General features: G+C 59.3%; 1 protein-coding gene across 2 annotated transcripts in view; it reads right to left on the bottom strand.

Annotated features, from left to right (window-relative positions):
• Nucleotides 1–354: 354 nt before the first annotated feature.
• Nucleotides 355–10,444, bottom strand: part of GRM4 (glutamate metabotropic receptor 4) — a 98,383-nt gene continuing 88,293 nt past the window's right edge. For both annotated transcript variants that reach the window (XM_033863693.2, XM_033863694.2), the window contains 2 exons: nucleotides 6,539–6,785; nucleotides 355–512 (listed from right to left, as the gene is read on the bottom strand). In XM_033863693.2, the coding sequence (XP_033719584.1) occupies nucleotides 463–512; nucleotides 6,539–6,785 (297 nt within the window). In that variant the 3' untranslated portion in view covers nucleotides 355–462. The remainder of the gene's footprint in view (nucleotides 513–6,538; nucleotides 6,786–10,444) is intronic.

The following is a 10,444-nucleotide window of genomic DNA, read 5'->3' as shown; positions in this document are numbered from 1 at the left end:
AGAGAAAAGGCAGAGACAGAAAGAAAGAAGATACAGAAAAAGAAGACAGACACAGAGAGAACAGGTGATACAAAGAGAGAAGAGAAAATAAAGACAGGGATGGAGACAGACTGAGAAGGTCACCAATAGGATGGAGAGAGACGAGGGAGAGAGAAAACCAGCGCGGCGGGGGGCCTCCTGTGGTTTGGGGCTGGGAGGGGCTTTGGTCCAGGACACAGGGTCTTGAGGTGGCCTGAAGCTTCCCCGGCCCCTCATCCTCCTCCTGTCACCAGCCCAGCTTGCCCAGGCAGCCCAACAGTGACCGCTGGGGGCTGTGCTATCTTCAGCACCAAGCCACGTCCGTGGGTGCCCACGGGCAGTTAGGACATCAGCTGGGCCCCCCTGCAGCGGTGGGGGGCCCTGGCCCGATGCACCATCCACAAGGGTCTGTTCTGCTCCTCCTGTGCAGCTCCGGTGGCCTAGCTAGATTGCATGGTTGGTGTAGGCGACGTAGGTCTGTTTGGTGGCCAGTGCTGGAAGGAGAGAGACGGGGGGAGAAGGAGTCAGGAACTGTCTTCTTCCAACGCCCCTTCCACAGGGGTGTGGCCCTGCCCACGCATCAAGTTCGGACCCCTGAACTGTGTGCATCCCCATGGCCCGCAGCTTGCCCACCTACCCATCGCCAGACCGGAGCAGGGTCCCACCCCGCCCCTCCCATCGCTTCCCCCAGACTCATCCCACCCACACCCACACCTGGGCTGCTGGCCGGGAGGGCCCTTCCCTCTAGGAGCACTGCCTCCCGACCCCAACCCTCTGTGAGTGTCACACCCCACAGAGTCCCTGACTCCACCACACTTTAAAAGAATCGTTTTTATTTGTGATATACGGTCTTCAAGTATAATCAAGGGGGAGTTTTTCAGAAGTTCAACACACACTCTGGAAGAGCACGTGTGAAGAATATACGTAGATGGCAGCCTAGCGGAAGTGAGTGGAAAATAGGGACAGAGGAGATAAATAATGGAAGCAGAGAGGGGTCTTGCGAGGCTAGAAACTGAGGCGTATGACTGATTCGGCCCTCTCCCCATGCCCAAGGGAAACGGAAGTCCTCCAGGGCCCCTCAGGCCTCCGTGCAGCCACGTTTCCCATTTCTGGGTGTCCTGACTCGCCTCAGTCTTGAGCCTCTCTTATCTGCACCCAACACCCTGGCCCCTGCTCATCCCCACTGGGACCAGGGTTGCCTCTCTGGGTGTCTCCCTTCCCCACCACAGCCAGGTGACAACGTCAGCTCCCCTGGGCAGCACGAGTGCCCCCACCTCCACCCCGCCGGGGTTCACGCCTCACGGCAGCCTTGCAAGGAGGCCAGATAAGCAGCACCCCCATTTAACAATTGAGGAGCTGAGGCCAGAGGGGTGAGGAGTCCAGCCAGGTCCTGGTTTTTGTCCTGTCCTGCCAGGGTTCAGGGTCTCCCTCTGTGGCCTGGGGGCAGCTCAGTGAGAGTAACTGAGGCTAGTCTGCTGGTGCTGAGAGAGAAGACTAGACGGGGGAAAGCCCTGGTGCCCTTGGCCATAAAACTGCCTTGACTCCATCAGGATCCTGACAGCTCAGAAAAGAGGGTACATCTGCCAGGTGCAGCCAGGGGTGTCTGCCTGGAGAAGGTGACACGGAGGGGAGCAGTGTGGTGGGCTGCACGCTGAACACCCCCAACCCCCTTTCCCCATTTTTCACTGCCAAGTTAAGGACCGCATTTCCCAGACTCCCTTGCAGCCCCACGTGCCCCTGTGTGACTACATTCCTGTTAGTGACAAGTGTCAAGGGCTGTGTGCAGCTCCCATGTCATCTGATTAAAATAGACTGTTTCCCCTGTACTTCCTCTCTTTTCCCTTCCAGGGCCAGAACAGACATATGAGGTCAACCAGCCTCGGCCACGATGATGAGGACAACCCTCTCGGAGCTGATGAAATGACAAAATGGAAGGAACCCAGGTCCCTGCACCTGCCCATCCCCCATGCACTACGCTATCAGAAAGAAACAAACATCTGTCTGATTTGAGCCACTCTGTCCTGGGGCCTCTTTGTCACACCAGTGTAACTAGAAGCCCACTCATACAGGTAGGACTGCTGTGTCACCCTCTCAGAGGGTCCCCCGATTGTGGGAAGAAGCAAAGTTGCCGGGGTGGGGTGAGCAGAGGGGACACCATGGGACCAGTGCGGAGGCATGAGGGTCAGAGTGCAGCTCAGCTAAAGGAAGAACTCTCTCCTGGCCTGAGCTGAGAGTGGAGTGGGTCGCTCTGTGCGGTAGGTGAGCTGAAATGTTCCCTGTCAGCAGAAATATTCAAGCGGAAGATGAACAGTCACTGGGCAGGGAAGTTTCACATTTTAGGTGCCATCTGGACAGGTGCTACTGGAAGGAAATGGTGCCCACGACACACAAGACAACATTAAGGACACAGCACAGCGCCTTACAGTTTGTGAAGAATGCCCACCTTCATTTCTAAAATGGCCCAGGTGCCTCCAGGATGCTGGAGGACCAAGAGGGGAGAAGGAGCACAGACCGGGCACCATTAAGGAGGGGCCTGGGCTGGGGGGCACCAGGGGAAGAGAGCTGAGCGACAGGAGGCTGGGACCTGGGGGTGGCAGAAGGTGCTGAAAAGGAGGCGGAAGGTGGGAGACCAGGGCCTCAGCCTCCCTCTGTGACTTCAAGCAGCTCCTCCCCTGCCCTGCGAGGCTGTGGTCTCCCTGCCAGTAGCAGGAGGGGAGTAGTCCTTTGTGCCTAGACTTCTTTTCCTGTGGGGCTTTGGCCACCCCCACCTCTCCACCCCACTCTCTCCTGCACCACCAGCAAAAGAGCCGGCAGCTGGCTCTGAATCACGGGCCCGCAGGCCAGGCTGGTGAGAATCAATTCCCCAGGGCTCCATCACCCCTTGGGTGAACTGATAATTATTGAGTTTCTAAACCTGTAAACCTGTCAGCAGCTCCTGGCTCAGAGGTGAAGGAAAACCTCAGCAGCAGCAGCGGCAAAATCTCCACTGACTGCAGGGAAACGGGAGCCTGAGGGTGGCCGTAGCGGCACCGAGAGCGCTAGGGACGAGAGAAAGTGGCGGGGAGGTGAGGGACAGCTGGGCCCCTCTTCTCCCTGAAACGCCAGAGCTGCCTCCTCTAAAAAACCCAAGCTGTAGGTTTCAGAACCTAGAAGCACACTGGGCCCTCAGCTATAAGCGAGGAGCCCCAGAGTCCTTCAGCAGAGCCTCAGTCTGACCGTCTGGAAAATGGGAGCAATGATTCTGCCCGGGGCCCCCAGGAGCTGTGAGGCTCAGAAGGAAGAGTTCTGGCCAAGAGTCAGGGCACTTGAGGTCCAGCCCTGCCCTCACTGGCGTAGGGGATCTCAGCACCTGCCACGCGGCCTTTCTAACAAATTGAACCTCTCGGAGCCTCAGCTCGCTCATGTAAGATGGGGTGATCGTAAACCCTTAGCTGCTCTCAGCCGCGGCATGGCTAGAAATACTCTCTAAGCCCTGCAGAATGGTAGGCGAAGGGGCAGGGCTGAATAACCAGTGATGAGGACAGGATGGGGACAGCGACACCCCAGGGGCAGCCTCAGCATGCGGGGAGGGGGGAGGGTGTCGGCAGAGGGCCCCAATCCATCCCTCACCGACGACAGGCCCTGGCTGCTGGCTTTCAGTCCCCACCGCCTCAGATAACAATTAGCTGGGCAGCGGCAGGCACGAGCTGTCAGCCCCCATTTGTCGGCCCCATGTTTCCTTGCCTAATCTGCCTGCAATCGCGTCCCTGAATTATTTATTCTGTTGTTTGTTTAAAGATACGTGGCCTGCCAGGGACAGAGTGAAAAATGTCCCTGCTCCACGGGAGTGACACCTCCCTGCACCTCCCGCTCACACCCCCTCCATCTGGCTGTTCCCAGAATTAATCACCCAGCTCCTGCCCAGCGCATCCATGGCCCCTGTTGTCACCGAGCTGAGACGGTGGGGGCAAGGGGCACTGGCCTCTGGTCCTCAGTGCAGGGGGCCATGGGGAGGGGCAGCTCTCACCCTTCCCTCACAGGAAGCAGGTGCTGGGAAGGCTGGGTCTCCCCTCGCCTGCACACCCCTCCTTGTCCCCTGTCCCCAGGTGACCAGTCTGAGCAGAGGCAGAGGCAACAGTGTCAGTGAGGCGACATCAGCACTCTCTGTGACAGCCCTGTCCCTGTGGTACCCTCTGGCCTGTCACAGCACCATGAGGGCCACCCTCTGGGGTCAGGGTGGTATCTCCTGTTAGATACCCATGGTCTCCAGAGGGCTGATGTCCCACTCAGTCTCATGAGCCCTGGAGCAGAGTAGGGCCTGGAGGGATGGGACCCAGCAAGGGCCAGTCTCCGTGGGAAGGAGGAAATCTAAGTCAGGAGCTTGGGGCAGGGAGTGGCGAGGGGTCCGTGCCTAGGACAGAAGGGCCTGGTCAGGGGCGGCAGTGGGGGTTTCTGCACATCTGCGTGGACGAGAAAGGCCAGAGATGGGGAGGCCCACAAAGACACTGTCCCTTCCCGTCGCAAGTAGAGGGCCCACCTGGCATCTGAAGGGAGCCCCAGGCTGTAGGTACAGGGAAGCTGGTGCTCTGGGAGGAAGAGCAGGACTGGAGAGAACCAGATGTCATCTGGTGGAGGGTGTGGCCAACAGAGTCATCAGGGGTGTCCATCAAAGGGGGGGTGGTGGTGCTGGAAGCCAGGTACACTGCTCAGCACAGAGAGAGAGGGAGGCCATATGAAGTCAGGGTCAAGGGAAAGACACTGGGTGGGGCCAGCCAGTCACCACCTTGCTATGTGACTTCAGGAGAGTCACTCACCCTCTCTGGGCCTCAGCTGGGGATCCAGCCGAATCTGGGCCTCACAGGACTGCTGTGAAGATCACTCACAGGGGAGGGAGCTCTGGGAAGTGAAAAATCCTGCTTGGATGTGGGAAGCTACTTTCCTCCTTTGCACGGCTGATATTCCTTCTACATGTGGGAATGATGTTGAGAATGGAAGATGCTTCACCCAGAGCCCCAGCGCGGGGAGCCTGTAAGAGGGGCTGTCCCAGTCCAAACACACCTGCGAGGGGAGGTCTCCTGTTTCTCCTGATCTCTTGGTGGGTGACAAAGGGGCTCCTCTCTGGAGCCTATGTTCACCAATGTCCCTCCTGCTGCCACCAACAATGTCCACTTCTGGCCTTTCCCCCAGTACTAGAGGGAGAAAGCAGAGTGCTAACCCCAGGTGCCACCAGGATCTGAAACTCTCCTGGGGAGAGGGGCTCTTCTCCTCCTCCCCCACCAACGGAAGCCCCCCAAGACTATCAGAGAGCGGGGAGGCAGCAGGAGCTGCCATGTTAACCATTTGGACACTTACAGGGTGTCCAGGGAGGGAGTCAGGTGTGCAGTGGGGCAGGGTGACCATAGCAACCCCTCAACCCTGTCCACCTGGGAGCAACCAGAGGCCCATGGAGGCTGGAGGCCTCGGTCTCTGCTCAGAGGCAGCAGGGATACCACCTGCTGCTGTGTGGCCTGGGTGAGTCCCTCATCTTTCTGAGCCTCCCTTTCCTCACCTGTAGCAGCAAAAAATTAAAAATCACTGCTTTCAAGGTTGCTGTGAAAATGAAAACTGGTTCCTGGCAGGTGTGGCCCACAGTTGGGGTTCAAGAAATGGTCACCACCGTTACTGGTCTCCCAAGGCCTAACCTGCCCCTCACATGCCCTGCCCCTCTCTCCTCTCTGTCCCTTCTCGTCACACTGTGGGCTGGCTCCAGGGGGCACAGGAAGGTAAGCAAAGATGGTGGCCCTGCTCCCTCCTGTACACATCCCTCCACCACTGAGGGACCAAGTCCTGCACAGGCTTTGGGTCTGCCCCTCAGATGCTAAGGGTCCCACATCCTCCCCCAACCCTCTCAAAGCACAACCCTCTACAGCTGAGGTCTCCTTGGACACCCCCCTGAGAACCACAGCTCTGCGGGCCCTCCTCCCGGCCCCAGCCCTTACTTACCCATCCCAGGGCCCGTATCCTGAGTCCCCATCTCTCAGGGCCCTGCCAGGGGGCGGCTGGGCAAAGCCAGCCGAGGGGTTTCAACTGCTCTGGCACCAGGGCCACAGCTCCCAGGTTACCAAAGGGCCCCAGAGCAGTGGCCCTCCAGACGATCCCTTCCCCAGGGAGACTGAAAGGGCACAGGCCCAGATGCGGACTCCAGGGCAGAGAAATCCCGAAGTCTCAGGTCACTGTGCCTGAACCGAGGGCCCCCCCCCCCCGCCCCCCCCCCCCCCCCGCCTCTCCCTAGGTAGGCAGGGATCCCTGGAAAGGAGAGGCTAGAGCGAGCAGGGGGTGTGTGGAGCGGAACCTGGAGAGACCCCACTACCCAGACAGAGTGGGGCAGAGGGGGCCAAGCTAGAGCCTCAAGCCTCGCCTCTGGGTGGGGACGGCTCACCCGCGGCCTCAGGGCTCTCCCAGTGCCCTCATTGGTCCAGACTTGGGGGGGGGCTGACCTTCTCCAGGAAGGGGACGGGGCCTGGGCGGGCTCAGGGGGAGAGGAGCGGGGCCAGGCACTCACCTGGAGCTTCCAGGTTCTCGCAGAGCTCGGACTTGGCCTCGCCGTTGGGCCGGAAGCTGCCCTTCTGCGTGAACTTGTTGGACATGGTGGCGGCGGTGACGACGGCTTTGAGGCTGCGCTTGCGCTTGGGCACGTTCTGCTCCGGGTGGAAGAGGATGATGTAGACCTTGGGCATGTAGAGCATCCCCAGGGACACCGAGGCGCTCAGACTCACCGAGACCGTCAGCGTCGTCGTCTGGATGTACAGCTGGGGGCGGGCCGGGGGCGGTGTCAGGGCGGGCTCCGCCCCGGCCTCTCGGGGGCCCTGTCTGAAGCCCACGCCCTAGACAGACACAGTTGGGTACAAACCCGGGGACCGCCCTGTGTCCCGCTGGCAGAAGGGAGTTGTGGTATAGAGCTGGGACTTTAGACCAGAACCCCTGGATTCAGCCCGGCTCACCACTGTCACTGTGTGGTCTGGGACAAGTCACATCCTTGGGCCTCAGTTTCCTCGGGTATAATATGGGCATGATAATTCTAGCCCTTTCCTCATAGGGCTGTTGTGAGTTTGAAATGACTTAATAAATGGCAAAAACGTGTAAAATAATATTTGGCACATGGTCAGTGCACAGAAGTGTTCACCACTGTTATGTGCTATTGGGTAGAGGCCCCTGGGGAGGGGCCCTCAGGGGACAGCTGACCCTCCTTGGGGGAAGCGCCCCCTGCACAGGGCGAGGAGTGAGATAAACATGGGCCGGTGCCTTGTAGTAACTCCCAGTGGCCGTGGCACAGCCCCTTGGCCAGGCCCCCCATTCAGTGACTGCCCCCCCACATGCCACCCTGTGCAGAGCAGGCCGCTGGCACAGGAGCTGTGGCCTGACCGTGATCCACTGACGGCAGCCCAGTCAAAGCTCATTTCACGCTCACTCACCAGCACTAACGTTGACAGATGTTTAGCAAAATGAAAGTCCATTAATCTGGGTGTCGGGTAATCCATTCTTCAATAGTGGGGCCTTCCAGGCAGGGCCCGACAATTCCCACCACCCTCGCCTGGGATGCCCTCCCCACCTCCTCCCTCCCTCTGGGTCCTCCAGGCCTCAGCTGCCCCTCTGGCCCCCTCAGCCAGGGTGGGGCCAGGGGAAGCCCAGGCTGTGGCCCCCAGGTCTGGGTATGGGAAAGCAGGAAATGCTCTGCCCCCAGATCTGCCGTTTCCGGGCCTGGGCCCCTCCCCTGGGGCCTGGCTAATGTACCACTCCTCCAGGAAGCTCTCCCTGACTCTCAGCTCTAGCCAATCCCCCATGATAGCCTTCACTCCCTGCACCCAGCCCAGAAGTGGGGGACCGAGGTCTGGACTTGCCTCCTGAGGTCACAGGAGCCCTGAGCTCATCTGGAAGTCTCCCGAAAGGAGGGGCCAGGTCCTCCCATTCTCACATTCCTCCCCATCTCTCGCCCCTCTCATAAATACCTCATGACCTGGATCTGAAGGCCTTCATCCCAGCCACCCTTCCCCGGGTCTCCTTTGGGAGAGGGGCTGGAGAAGCTCTAGGGTCTGAGAGGAGAGAGGTGTGTGACACTGAGGAAGTCTCATCCCCTCTCCGGCCCTCAGTTTTCTCAACAGCGCAATGGGATAATAGCACCTACCTCACCCAAACCATGAGGCTACCCAAGTGCAGACTGTGAGGCCACATGAAACTTACAGGGCACCAGAGCAGGGTGTGGGGGAAGGAGGCTGGGAGTGTAGAGAGGCTGTTTCACTTGCCACCATTCAGAAAATGTCACAGGCCTGGGGAAATGAGAGCTTGTTTCCTAGTGAGCACACACCCCTCTGTCCTCACACGCAACCCACACTCTCACCAACAGGCACAGTGCTGCCGCCCGGCATGTGGACCGCGAGGGGTCATGACAAGCCAGTAGGAGGGTGCTGGCCACCTCTCCCACCCCCTGGATGGCACGGCGGGCCAGGGAGGAAGGAGTGAAGGGGGACAGTCTCCAGGATATCATAACAGGCCCTTGGAGAAGACAGTGGAAATCTGGGCTAAGCAAGGACAGGCTTGTTATCTGGGTCTTCACTATGGACTGGGGGTCCCGTGGGGACAAATGTGTCTCCCTCATTAGACTGGGGGTTTCCTGAGGGCAGGGGTGTCTCTCCTTTTGCACTGGGGGTTCTTGAGTATAAGGGTGTATTTCCAGGGCAGATATCCATCTTAGGTCTTTTGCCCCCAACTTGTTGATGGGAAGGAGGTATGGTTGGGCCAATATGGGGATGGTGGGACAGGGGTCAAGTACCCTCTCTGGGCAGAGCGAGGCCTGCAGTGGACACAGCCCTATATGGGGGTCAGGGGGCTGGGTTCCAGATTTCACTCTGCCCCGACTCACTGAGGGATGCTGAACCCCCTCCACCAATATAGGCAGAGTCCGCTCCGTGGGCACGCACGCTCGGTTTAACACCTTGCGGCCGCCAGCTTGAATCCTGAATAATTTTTGAACAAGGGGCCTTCGTTTTCATTTGGCTCCTGACCCTGAAAACCATGGAGCCAGCCCCGAGCACAGGCCTCGGGGCTCTGTTCTAATCTGTTTTTCAGCCTAGGAGCCTTTCTGCACACAAAATACAAGGAGGGGTGTAAAGAGATCAAACTTGGACAAAGCTGCCCCCCCCAGCGGGGGCCCCTCCCCGCCAGCATGGGCCCTGGGGGCTCCTCTAGCCATGCCCAGGCTGGGGGCGGCTGGCCCTGTGCACAGAAGTGGGGCTGCGCACCCCCAGCCCCTCTCCTTGCCCCAGGGTCTGGAGTTCTCACCCCACCACTGGCTCCAGCATTGTTCTGGGCCCCCCGGGGTGAAGGTGCATGTCATCACCAGGAGGTGGTAGTGTGTTAACCCTGTCAGAGAAGCAGCGGTCCTCTGAAACCTCTAGCCTACGGGGATGGGGCCCAGGCGCAGATGCAGGTCTCGCACGGATGCAGAGTAAGAGGCGGCTTCCAGGATGTGATTTCACCTTCTCTCCCAACCACCCATCCTCCAGCCTGAACTGCCACCCTGCCTGCTCCCCTCTTGGACTTTGGTCAGGCCCTTGCTACACTCCGTCCTCTGCAAGGAATCCTGCCTTAGCCTCACGAGTCACTGCTCCCCAGAGTGAAGCAGGTTGTCAGAGCTGGGCTTGATGGAAGAGGACAGAGGTCACCTGGGGTGGGGCAAAAGGCAAAGAAAGGAGCTGCTGTGGAGGTGGACAATGAAGTTCCTGTTTTGTGCTCGGTCTGGTGGGGGGCACGGAGGAGTCCGCCTGCTTCGTGTTTCTGCCCAGGCTGACCCTGGTGGGTCCTGAGATCCTCAGTCTAACAAACCAGACAAATGACCTTCCCCACAACCCGGCCGGCCTCTGAGGCCACGGCCCGCCCCAGCCTGGCTGAGCAGTTACCCCAACCGGCGGAGAGACGATGCCCCAGTCAGCGCAGGGTAACGGCACGCGGCTACGCAGGTGAGCCCTGGAAATCCGGGCCAACGTGGGAGATCCGGTCACCTGCTCGCCAGAGCAACACGGACAGCTTCGCTCGGCGCCACCTGCAGCCTGAGGGACAGGCGGGGTTGCAAGTACGCGTGCACACACACCAGGGCACGCATAGATCCTCACACATCCACACTTATGTACCCATGCGCCTCTGCATTCACACACACACACCTGAACTCACAGCCACACACTCCTACCTGACTCAGATACACCTGGGCTCTCTCACACACACACCCCTTCATGTACCTGGGTACACACACGTGTGCACACACACAGAGGCCCTCAACACACCTGCACACATACTTGAACACACACATACACCTGTGCACACACACACCTACACTCAAACATCTGCACATACACTGCTGAGCACGCACACTTAATCTGCACACCCAAACACATCCTAGCAGCCATGACCCCTCAGT

This window comes from Tursiops truncatus, chromosome 10 (genome assembly GCF_011762595.2).
Source record: "Tursiops truncatus isolate mTurTru1 chromosome 10, mTurTru1.mat.Y, whole genome shotgun sequence".
NCBI classification, from domain to species: Eukaryota; Metazoa; Chordata; class Mammalia; order Artiodactyla; family Delphinidae; genus Tursiops; species Tursiops truncatus.
This window is presented reverse-complemented; position numbering and strand designations above follow the sequence as displayed.